Below are 12,166 nucleotides of genomic sequence, written 5' to 3'. Positions count from 1 at the left end.
AAATCAAGTCAAACACATCCCTCCCCAAAACCAAACCCCCTCCCGTACCTTTCTCTCCCTTTACCCCACCCCACACTCCGTGGTTCTACATGTGCTGAAAAGAGAAGAGTAAGCTTAGAATAAATCTAATGAACCATAGGAATAAATGACAATGATAGTAAAGAGTAAAACCCAAACCCAAAAGACCACAACACTCCTGTGTTGTCATTGTCTGAGTGTCTGTCCCTATTATCTCTCTCGGAGGCCGCAGGCATCAATTTACATAGTACAACCAGTAAACAAGGTTGAAGAATCCAAAAGTGATTGGAAAAATGATCCTTGACCACTTGTCAATGGTGCTGACGTCTGTCAGGTCTGGGATTTTGAGCTTCAGCTTGGACGACCGCCGGCGCAGGCGGCAGTTGGCGCGGTTGCGGGCGGCGGCGTGGTGGCTCAGCGGGACGTGGCGGTCCAGGGTGGGGTGGTGGCCAAAGCCATCCCGAGAGGCCAGCGGCTTGCGGAACTGGATTCCTGAGCCTTCGAAGGACATGACAGAGTTTCGAGAGTCGCCCACGCTGCTCATCATGTCCGTGGCCAGCAGCTCGTTGTTCATCTCCAGCGTGCTGAGGAGGATGTTACCGTAAGGGTCAACCTGGGACAGGGAACACAGACACAGAGGTACTGGGTTGTGGCGTTCACATTCCCTGAAAAAATCCCTTTGCCCAGGATTTTTCTCCTGGGAAGCTGAGAAGCCTCAGAGAAAAGGAAAACAATAATTATCTCATTTTCTTCTCCTGTGTTTTGCACCGTTGGAATGTGTTTGGAGATTGTTTACCCACAGGTGATTGTTTCATTGTGAGAGGAATAATGGATTTGTCTTTCCAAACAAGCTGTGGGTCTGCTGGTAGATAAAACCAGCACTGGGAGATAAAAGAAACAATGGGAAGGATTCCACTGATTGATGAATGGAAAAAGATATTTGCTTTTACAAATAAACTTTAGGTTTGCTGATAAATGAAATGAGATATTGAAAGATTGAAGAAACAATGAGGAAGAAAAACCCCTAAATTCCATAAGAATTAAAAATTAAAAGGGAGGATTGTACATTAGAGGGAAATCTTTGGTATCAGGAGTTCTGGGAAGTTTGTACCTCTCAAGAACCTCAGCCAATGGGGAAAGGGAGAAGGGAAATGCAGCCAAGAAATTGGGATAAAAAGGAGGCTGCGTCCTCCAAAAATTCGAGAGACCCCAGGGGAATCCCCATGGCTTTTCCCTTTATTTGAAAAAAGCCAAAAAAGGACTCCTCTGTCTCCTTTTTGGACATAAACCTCTGGTGTTTGTGGATTACTTTTCCTAATAATTGGATTCTGCTGTGAGTTATTTTGACTCTTTGGCCAATCAGGGCCAAGCTGTGTCAGGACTCTGGAAAGAGTCCCGAGTTTTCATTAGTATCTTTTTAGCATTCTGTAAGTATCCTTTCTGTATTCTTTAGTATAGTATTCTTTAATATAATATAGTATTATAAAGTAGTAAATAGCCTTCTGAGAACATGGAGTCAGATTCATCATTCCTGCCTTCGTCGGGACATTTCCCAGCAAATACAATCCTGAGTGTCCTGTGTGCCATTAGGGGTGATTCTGAACAGATTTCTGTTCAGAGCAATACTGTTGAAAATGATATAACTTACAAAAAAATTTACTTTAGTCATGGGTTGGTTTGTCTTTGCCAAAGAGGGGTGGAAATTGAGGTTTCTCTTCAAAAGATTCTGTTCGCTGAGGATTTGAGTCTCATTGGGTGAGGACTCAATCAACAAAAAGATTCCTAGATTCTGAGAGCTTAATATCTACAGGGTAGAAGTAGCCAGAAGACACACAGGAGATAGAGAGACATTAACAGATATTAAACCCCTGACAGGTTCCCAGTCTGGGAAAAGATTGATAAGGGAGCCAAAAAACAAGGACAAAAAATAGCGTTGAAGAAATCAATAGCCAATAGGAGATCAAATACTAAGAATTGTGTAATGCAGAACCAAAGAATGAGATTTTTTTTTAAATATATGAAAATTCTGGTAAAGAATCACATGTGGTTGGAATGATTTCCACTGCACATCCTGGCCAAAATAAAGTAATGCCTGACTCATTAATACTTAAAAGATAGTGTTGGGGAGTTCTTTTTCTTCCCCAGGATTTGGTGACTATACCCCTGATGGGGTCATTTGTGAGCTCTGAACATGCTGCATTGAGGATTGTCCTCTGCTGCTGGGGTAGAAGGAGCAGCCACCTGTGCTTGCAGCAAAATTTTTAGCAGGGGAAGTGTGATTCTGCCAACACAGGAGGACCAAAAGACACAGAGGCACTTTTGGCTACACCTGCCCCATGCAAGAGGAGGGTTCTGATGTGACTGGGTGAGGATGATCAAGGTGGAAAAATTCCCAGTAATCACCAGAGAAGGGAAACTAGGGATTATCTCTCGTGATGAGCACAAAGACTGCTCTGCAGCTGTTCCAGATTGCAAGGCAAGATGTTTTCTATTACCATCTGTATGGCAGTTGTCTTTTGTCAAGTGGGCAGTTTGCCTTATCTCTCTCTCTGAGTGACCACATTCACACCTCCCTTGGGAGGGGACATCTGCTGATAACAGCCATTGAATGTCACTGCATGGCTGATAAGAACTACAGCATCCCATTGGGAGATGTGAGCCCTGGATCTTTGAAGGAAGAATACATCCTTTTCTACAGGACCCCCTTGCTCCAGCAGAACGACCCCTGACACTGCAGGAGGGCTGCAGCCACAATTCCAATGGGACTGCTGCCAGCACCCTGACCCACAGGGTGTCAGGTTGGGTTCTGACTCTGGCAGTGGTGTTCTAGTGTACTGCATTTTTTATTTTATCCTTTTACTTTTTCTTCCCTACTAAAGAACTGTTATTTCCTGCTCCCATATTTTTTTGCCTGAGAGCCCCTTAATTTAAAATTTATAGCAATTCAGAGGGGTGGGGAGGGTTTACATTCTCCATTTCAGGGGAGGCTCCTGCCTTCCTTAGAAGACTCCTGTCTTTCCACACTGAGACAGCAGCTGACCCAGTGGAGAGCCTGAATTCTCCTGCCACAATGAAAGGAGAGGACAAACCTGCTCTCTCACCCTCTTCTCCTCGTAGCGGTGGCGCTCGTTGTTGGCCTTGCTGACGCGCTCGCTCTGCTTCTTCTGCTGCCGCGGCCCTCGCCCGAAGAAGATGTAATTGACAAAAGCGTACTCCAGGAGGGCCAGGAACACGAAGACAAAGCAGCCCATGAGATAAACATCAATAGCCTTGACGTAGGGGATCTTGGGGAGAGTCTCCCGCAGGTGGGTGTTGATGGTTGTCATGGTAAGCACCGTGGTGACCCCTGTGAGGAGAGGGCAGGTGCTCTGTTACCCACGTGGGATGGTCTCCTGGAATGCCATCCTCAGCTCCCACATCCCTCCTTCCAGCTGGACAGCCTCAGGAGGGAAGGGAGCAGTGCAACTGTTGTTATTCTAAGCCCACATGCCCACCACAAATTGCTGCAGAAAATGATCCAGCAGCAAACAGTTGGAGAAAGTGTCAAAGCTGAGCATCATCAGCATGATGGGGATCAGCATCCCTGTTTCTTTAAGTCCCCCTGATCTTCCCTCTTTCTCTCAGTGTGGTAGGAAACATTCAGTTTTGCTCTTTTTACCCTCTTCTCCTCCTTTTTTTTCTCCTTCATGAACTCATCAGGCTTCACTGTGTGCTACTGAATGCCTCAGCATCCTTGGCATCATGAGTTTATAAACTACTGTGTCTTTCCAATGCCATGAATTGGAGAAAGAGTGATTTCCTCTTCATGGCATTCTCTTTTTATTGCCTGCCTCGTAGGCTTCTGTCCTTGACCCCATCAGTTCCCACCTTCCTCTCACCAGCTTTACCATTCATTACATCAATTATCACTTGGACACATTCCTCCCATGGTTCTCACACTCTCCTTTTTAGGCCTCCTCACATTTCTTGCATCTTAAATAAGCATTTTGTGAACACTTTTGTCCCCATCTACTCAGTTTGAAAAGCCTGATTCACTATGATTACTCTCTCACAGCTTCAGTCCTCTTCTTCAGCTTCTTCTCAGACTCTTCCCTTCTCTGGACTGTCAGAGTGGCCTCAGACCTGCTTCTTTGACAGTGTTCTGCCAGCTCCAAAAACATGGCAATGAGCCTTCACACTTCTTTTGGGGGTGGTAACTCTTCTCCTTCAACCTAGTCTTCCTCTGCTTCTCTAGAGGTTCTTACTACCTTGCTGATCTTCCTTTCTCCTTTTTTCCTCCTCATCTCTCTTTTGGCAGCTCTAATACTCTCCATGACCTTAATTTGCTCCTGTGGTTTCAGCCCCACCTCTACAGTGATGGCTCTCTGTGCACCCTGGACCTCTGCTTGTCCTATTTCCCCTTCACCCTCGCTGTGCTTTGGTGTCATTCCTGATAAAAGACTGAAAGAACTATTAGCCTTCAGTTGGGTAAACAGAAGGGAGATATATTTATATACACACACAATATGGTCTATATTTAGGCAATAGTCTAAATATACAGAAATCTGAGGCAAGGAAAGGGAGAATAGAATGTTCTCCATGTCTCCATTAAGAAGTGGACAAATTGCAATGGAGACTTAGGGCAAAGAGGAGCTCTTTGACTGTGCAAGCAGGTAAATCTGGAGATAAATTGACCAGAGGAGGCTGTAGAGTTTCTTTTTTTGGAGCTTTTTATGGATAAGTTGGGTCGAGAACTGTCAGGAATAGTTTAGGGAGAGCTGTTGCAGTTCTGATCTACAGTGTTCTTTTCCTGTCTTCTCCTTTGAGTCCAGATGTCAGCAGAAACTCAACAGCTGTGCATCTCACCTCCGCCCTCTTGCTTGTGCTTCCACAATGTCTGCCATGGTCTCTTTTTCTTCTCTCTGATTACACTCCTGTCAATGCAACTTACTCTTTTAATTTACCAAGTTCTTCTTCCCTCCTGCTCCAGCCTCTCCAAGCAGGCAAAGCCAAATCACCTCTTTTATACCTTTGTACAACCCACCCCTCCTCTGAGCCTTCTCAAACTCATTCTCCTAGAGCTGCTTGAAGCCCCCAAGCTTTGCTGTAAGACCCAGCCTGTTCCTGAGCTGCCTCTCTGAGCCTTGTCCCACTCACAGGTCCAACCCTGCTCCTCCTTGCCTCTCCTATTGCCCTGGAACTTCCCCTCATGTTGCACAGCCCCATTCTCATATGCCAGCCATCCCCCCTTTCTTCTGTTCCTCCTTCCAAACCCTCATCTGCCATCCACCTCCACTTCCCTTCTGTTGCTTAAAAGATCTCATTTTTCCCCCTCTTATAGGAAAACATTCCTATTTAGGGGAGCATGTGCCAAAGAAGAACTTGGACTTTAACTGCTGCCCCACATTTGCCTTGGCCTTGAAGGGGGCCAAGCCTTTTCTGCAGTGTCTGTATGGGCTCTGAGCTATCAGAAAAACGTGTAATGCCCCTTCCTTTATTTCTTTCATCTTTTAACCATTGCCATACAACTTTTTGGCCACCCAGCCTCAGCATTAATCATGGAACTGGCCACTCCTGGCACGTCTGTTGACAAAGAGAGGCCCAGATTTCTCTTCTTAAGAAGACCAGTGCAAACCAGAGTGAAGGAACTCAGGGCATGTCAGGGTCCCACGTTCCTGAGAATCAGTGACCATCTGCATTTTTGTTTAGAGAGTTTAAATTCATACCCAGGACATTTTTGGTAGGACTTTTACTGATTCAAATAAAACAAACTCCAGTTTGGGAAGTATTAATAAACAAAAACAAAACAGAACAAGTAACTCTTCTGACTGAAAATTTAAAGTTTTTCTCAGAAAAAAAAAAATTATGTCCATTTGGGATGACAACTTTGACAGACTTGCTTAATTGCTACCTCACAAAGAAAAGGGATTTTCTTTTTTACAGCTGACCTCCAAAATACAATGAAAAGGTCCATACCCAGTGCCACTCGTGCAGCAGAAGCATCATAGTTGATCCAGAAGGACACCCAGGACAGGATGGTGATGAGGATGGAGGGCATGTAGGTCTGCAGGATGAAGTAACCAATGTTCCTCTTAATCCTGAAACTCAGGGATAAGCGCAGATACGAACCTGCCAGTGAGACATCAGAGGAGGATGTGGTGTGAGAGGAGGGCAAGGCTGGGTTTGTGCTAAGAACTGAGGTTAGGAATTGAAATTTTATTTGGAAAAAGTTCTCAAGAGGCAGGAATAATGAGAAATCTGCTGGTTTCTGCAGCTGGTTTTGCAAACTGGTCAGCTTTTGCAAAGGGTCCCTTCAGAATCTGCTCAGTTGCCCCAGAGTATTAAGAAGAAAGGAAATTCTACATAAGTGACATTATTATATTATATCAGCCATCATGGGAGAACGGCTGTTCAGTGCTGGAATTGCTGTTATGGTGCCAGCCAATATGATGGAGGCTTACACAGGAGACTTTAACCCTATATTTGGGTGCTACAAGATGATTTTTCAATGTTTCATGTGCCAGCTCTGCCTCCAAACAGCAATGAAGATCTGAATCATATTTTTCCCATGCTGTTCTAAAAATGGGTTATGGTCAGACTGGGCAAATTCACATGCAAATAGAGTACTGTTAGTTAATCTGAAGGTCTCTTTTTTATTATTTTCAAGTTGTTGCAACTTCCTCCTAATCTTTTAGCAAACCTAATGAGGATAGTGAGGACAATAAGTACTTTTTACAGTCCTTCCACTGGAGCAGGCTAATTTTGACAGGGAGGAAGCAGTGCCTCTTTCATTGCTGTGAGACAAAGTCCAAGTAATTTCTCCTGCCCACCTCTGTCCCTCAGGCAACACAGGAGCCTGAAATATGGGTGTAATCCTGGCTGGCAGCTAAAGTAACAAGAAAACAGCAGTTTTAAACCATCAAGGATGCAAACTGGGAAAAAGGAGTTATTGTTCTCTCACCACCATGTGCCACTTGTATGGCTTGAACACAATATTTCACTAGTCTTTTAGAGACAGGTGTGTGCTGTGCTGTCTTGGCAGTGAACTCCACCCCAGACCAGCAACCAAAATCCAACCCCCTCCAACTTTCCAGCTGGCAGCATCTGAATCATCCCAGGTATTCTCTCCAAACCTTTTTATTGCCATGTACAGATGGGTTTGCATCATTTCATAGCCCACTTGCTTCTCAATGGATATATTTTCTCCTTACTTTGCACCTACATTAGCTTTGAGACCCAGATGTAAACCACATAAAAAATCAGATGAAGGCTGAGAACCTTCTGAAGAGGTTCTGAACTCACTCATTATTTTGACTAAGAAAGTGGAAAAATCGCAGTGGGGAAAATGACCCTGGAAATCTTTGAAAAGAAGCAGACAAAAAAGAAAAAAAAAAAAAGAAGAAAAAAAAAAAGAAAAGAAAAAAGCAAAGCTGGTGGGTGCAGAAGACACTTTTTTTAGAGGAACCCCAAGGTGAAGCCTAGATCCTAAGTTAATGCCCCAGCATCTGAGTCAGAGGGATTCAGCCCAGTTGATCAGCAGCAGCTTTGCCCATTCCATGCATCCCTTGCCCAGAGACTCACCAGTGGTGAAGACAACTTCCCTGCTGACCAGCCTCTGCTCAATGATGGTGAACTGGGGCAGCTCCAGCACCTCCATCCCTGTGACAGCAGAGTCATTCCCTTGCCAGAAGAAGACAATGTCATCCACGGTGTAACCATCTGCAGGGAGGAAGGAGCACACAGGGAGAGCTGAGCTGACAGGCTGGACCAGAGGACACCTCCATTTGCACTAAGGTGATTTGGAAAAGGATCCAAAAGAAAGCCCACACCAAGCCTAGCCTCTCCCTGCTGATGTATTTTCCTTCTTCAGCTGAGCTTGGCAATACAGTCCCCAGGAGAAGAGTTAAAATTGGCCAGGACTCCCACTTCTGGCTAGAATTCAGACCAAAGGTGAAGTGTGGCCCATCCAGCCTGGACTTGCACAATGTAATCTCCCTGGCTGACTTGTGCACCAGGAGCCTCTGATAAATGCACCAAACACAGCATTTTGCTTTTTAAAAACTGCCTCCTTTTACCAGGAGGGGGAGACCACACAGTACAGACTGGTGGGACTGGGGAAACAGGACAGCTCAGTATTAAAAATTCCCAGAGAGGAGAAGATCTGCAGCAGCAGTTGAAAAGAAGTTTGAAGATCAGAGCACCTCCCTTTTCTAAGTCCTCTCAGTCAAAATTCAGATCCAAGAAGCGAGCAGAGTCTCTGAGGCTGGGGGCTGTTTTACCAAGTGCTGGCTGAGAAGAGCAGTAATGAGAGAAGAGAGGAAGGGGAGCCAGACTCAAATATTCATCCCTTACATTTCAGGACCATGGGTTTGCTAACTCAGCCAAGCTTCTTGCTTTAACCCCAAAATATACACAGCAGACAGGGCTGCATGGGCTGGAAATGTGACCCCCAAGTGCTCTGGACTCGTGGGGAATGAGGCCCAGGGGATAAACCATGAAACTCCTCACCCAGCAGTGCCATGTCCACAGCCCTGCCTGTCCTTGGGACACGGATTCATCACAACTTGAAAATCACTTGTATGTTTTGAAGCCCTTTGGCTGTAGCTGCACAAGGTGGCCTCAGATTCTCAGTAAAACTTCCTGGGAGCAGTAAGAAATGGCCAGGCTTTGGTGCAGCTCGGGGCAAGGCTGCCTTGTGAGCATGAGCTGCCCACAGCCAGCTCGTGTTCACACCTGCACTGCAGCACAGCAGCCTGCCTCTGCCACCCAGCCTGGCACACAGGCCATGCCAGCTCACAGCCACTCAGCAGAGTGCCACCACACCCAGCACTGGGCACCAGGGCAGTGAGGAGCTGTTGAATGCTGAGGAGAAATTCTTCCTTGTGGCTAAGGGTTACCCCAGATCAGAGGTAAGCCTTCGAGGACAGAGTCACCTGAAGCTGCTGAGTGGACCCAGGGCTTAGCAGTCTGCTCTGATCTCACAGCTGACCCTGCTTTGAGCTGCAGGCTGAGACACCTCGAGGTGTGCTCCCAAACAGAATTATTTGATGACTGTGCAGTCTCCAAGCCCACATCCTGCGCTCTCACTCATTGCTGCACTTATTCATGGGTGCCAAAATACAAACCCAATCTTCCAAATGCCATGCCACATCTGCTTCTGATGGAAATCAGCTAAGCCAGGGCCCCTCCTCCTGCCCCAGCTGGCATGTTCCTGCTCCCAGAGGGGTGAACCCTCACACCTTGGAGCCCACAGGGTTTCAGGACCCTTGGTTATCCTCCTCACACACAGCTCTGGGCACAGCACCTGTGTTTGCATCACTCAGCCCCAGGCTGGAACCAGCAGGAACACCCAGGTCCCCCCCAGCCCTGCTGATTCCAGCAGCTCCAGCTCAGGAGCACTGTGTGTGATTTCACATGGGAACTCAGCTGGCTCAGACCCTCAGGCTCCCATGCTTGTTCCCAATTTCTCCAGGAGGTTCCCAAGCCCTTTCCCCCTCTGCAGAGGTGAGCCCAGCCTGGGAACAATTCACCTCTGCACCTCCTTTGCAGTAAACAAACCACACCGAGCTATTGACATTTCTCACTCACTGCACAACATCTGCTCCAGCCCTTGAACCACTTTTCAGCATCTTCCCTCAACCTCTTCGGATTTCTCAGCTTCCTCCCTAAATTTTGGCACCCAAACACAGCCAGAGCCCGTTTCCCCATCCCAGTGACATGTTTAGAGGCCAATCAATGCCGAGCTCTGACTCACGGCTCCCCTGCTTTATATAACAGGGCTCGCTCCAGCCCTTCCTGCCAGAGCCACAGAGCCTCCCGGAGCTCCCCGTGTGGCTGCAGCCCCCGGGGATGGCCCTGCAGCCCTGCACACAGCCCGGAGCTCACAGAACTGAGCTCCTTCCGGATGGATTCCCATTGGGGAGGATTCAAATGCGCAGCCAGCGGAGCCCCGCACGCCGCTATCTTCATCATCCACAAATTTAACAGCAGTGACTTCAAATTTACTTCCTGATCAGCAATGAAAATGTCAAATTGCAGTAACTAATTTTAGGAGATCTCACAGTTAACTAGCTCTATTCCATTTGTTCTATGACCTGCTGGTGTTGGGTACCAATTTTTTGTATTTTAATTTTTTGTATTATGGCATTATGCAATATGAAATCGAGCATGTTTTTCATGAAGCCATTTTTAAAAAGTGTTTCTAAAGGGAAAGGTTGCTTGGTCTAAAAATAAATGCTTCACTTTGATTTCTAGCTTTAAAGAGAAAACCAAATTTCCATTTTACTTCTAAAAAGTAAACGAACTTTCACAAAGACAAGTCATTTCCATCTGAAATATCGAAAAGTATTGATGTGACGTCTTAAAATGTCAGATTAGCAGTCTGTTTGCAGCCTGCCTCATCAGGTTTTTGTTGGATCCTGGCACACAGTTAGGCAGGGTGTACGTGGTGAGGGCTATTTTTGGGGTGGAGGGATGGGATCAACAGGCAGTGCTTATCTCCTACAGGTAAGAGCCCCCAGGTGCTTCCCAAACCCAGCACCCCTGCATCAGAAAAGGGCTTTTTCTCTGAGGTTTGGGTTGGTTTTGTTTATCAAAATACATTGGTTTTATAATCCAGCCCTGAAAGGACTGATGTTCCAGAGTCAAGTGGAAGCAAAGAAAATGGAGCCCTGCAGTTGAGAATGTGCAAGTGTGTAAAAGACAAAAGCTCTGAGGGAGGAAACAATTGGATCTCCTCATCTCGGCCTGGGTCTCAGGAATACTGTGAGGAAATGTAGCTTTGATGAGCAAATTGCCTTGACATGACCCATTAAGAACAAAATCACAACACGGGGAACTGTGGGTAATTCCCTGCCTTCTGTTTGCTTGGTTCTACTGTAAACTGCTCCCAAACTGCTGAGGAGTGGCAGAAATGGCATTCTGGCACTGGTGCCTGCAGCAGGACCTCATTTCCATCCCCTGACCCTGCATGGGTGGGATGGGGAGGGCAGCTCCCAGCCAAGGTGATGTGGGAGCTCCCTGCTGGAAGGAGCAGTTCCCAGATCGTTCCCTGATGGAAGGAGCAGCTCCCACATCCCTCCCTGATGAAAAGAGCAATTCCCAGATCATTCCCTGATGGAAGGAGCAGCTCCCAGATCGTTCCCTGATGGAAGGAGCAGCTCCCAGACCCCACTTTGATGGAAGGAGCAGTTCCCAGATCTCACCCTGATGGAAGCAGCAGTTCCCAGATCATTCTCTGATGGAAGGAGCAGCTCCCAGATCCCACTTTGATGGAAGGAGCAGTTCCCCACATCCCTCCCTGCTGGAAGGAGCAGCTCCCAGATCCCTCCCTGATGGAAGGAGCAGCTCCCAGATCATCCCCTGATGGAAGGAGCAGCTCCCAGATCATTCCCTGATGGAAGCAGCAGTTCCCAGATCATTCTCTGATGGAAGGAGCAGCTCCCAGATCCCTCCCTGCTGGAAGGAGCAGCTCCCAGATCATTCTCTGATGGAAGCAGCAGTTCCCAGATCATTCTCTGATGGAAGGAGCAGCTCCCAGATCCCACTTTGATGGAAGGAGCAGTTCCCCACATCCCTCCCTGCTGGAAGGAGCAGCTCCCAGATCCCTCCCTGATGGAAGGAGCAGCTCCCAGATCATTCCCTGATGGAAGGAGCAGCTCCCAGATCATTCCCTGATGGAAGCAGCAGTTCCCAGATCATTCTCTGATGGAAGGAGCAGCTCCCAGATCCCTCCCTGCTGGAAGGAGCAGCTCCCAGATCGTTCCCTGATGGAAGGAGCAGTTCCCAGACAATCCCCCCGAGGCTGCACAGGGAGCTCTGCTGCCCTGGACAGCCCTGGAGGGAACCTGCTGTGCATTTTTATCAGGGAGAGCTGGACCTGCTCTGCCAGCACAGCTGGAAGAGGATTTCCATGGGCACCCAGGGAACATCCAGGCAGGGATGAGGGCTTGGGTGCCACTTCCCACACGGAATGGAGCCAGCCATGAGCAATGACAGCTTCCTTTAGGCTAAGGGAGGTTTCCCCACCCTCCCTGACTGATTTTAATGCCCAGCCTGCTGCTAGAGCTCTGTTTTCCCGGGAATTTCCCCCATGGGTGAGGAGCCCGGTGCTGTGGCAGCCCCGGGGGGCACCCCCAGGAGCGGGTGGCATCAGGTGGCACCGTGTGGC

At 47.6% G+C, this 12,166-nt stretch overlaps 1 protein-coding gene across 1 annotated transcript in view; it reads right to left on the bottom strand.

Moving 5' to 3' along the window:
• Positions 1–109: 109 nt before the first annotated feature.
• LOC102033540 (gamma-aminobutyric acid receptor subunit beta-4) overlaps positions 110–12,166 on the bottom strand; it is a 78,867-nt gene continuing 66,810 nt past the window's right edge. The window contains exons 6-9 of the mRNA XM_005419956.2: positions 7,579–7,716; positions 5,974–6,126; positions 3,120–3,364; positions 110–631 (exon numbers count right to left, since the gene is read on the bottom strand). Coding sequence (XP_005420013.1) covers positions 254–631; positions 3,120–3,364; positions 5,974–6,126; positions 7,579–7,716 — 914 coding nt within the window. The 3' untranslated portion in view covers positions 110–253. The remainder of the gene's footprint in view (positions 632–3,119; positions 3,365–5,973; positions 6,127–7,578; positions 7,717–12,166) is intronic.

This window comes from Geospiza fortis, unplaced genomic scaffold (assembly GCF_000277835.1).
Source record: "Geospiza fortis unplaced genomic scaffold, GeoFor_1.0 scaffold157, whole genome shotgun sequence".
Taxonomy (NCBI): domain Eukaryota; kingdom Metazoa; phylum Chordata; class Aves; order Passeriformes; family Thraupidae; genus Geospiza; species Geospiza fortis.
This window is presented reverse-complemented; position numbering and strand designations above follow the sequence as displayed.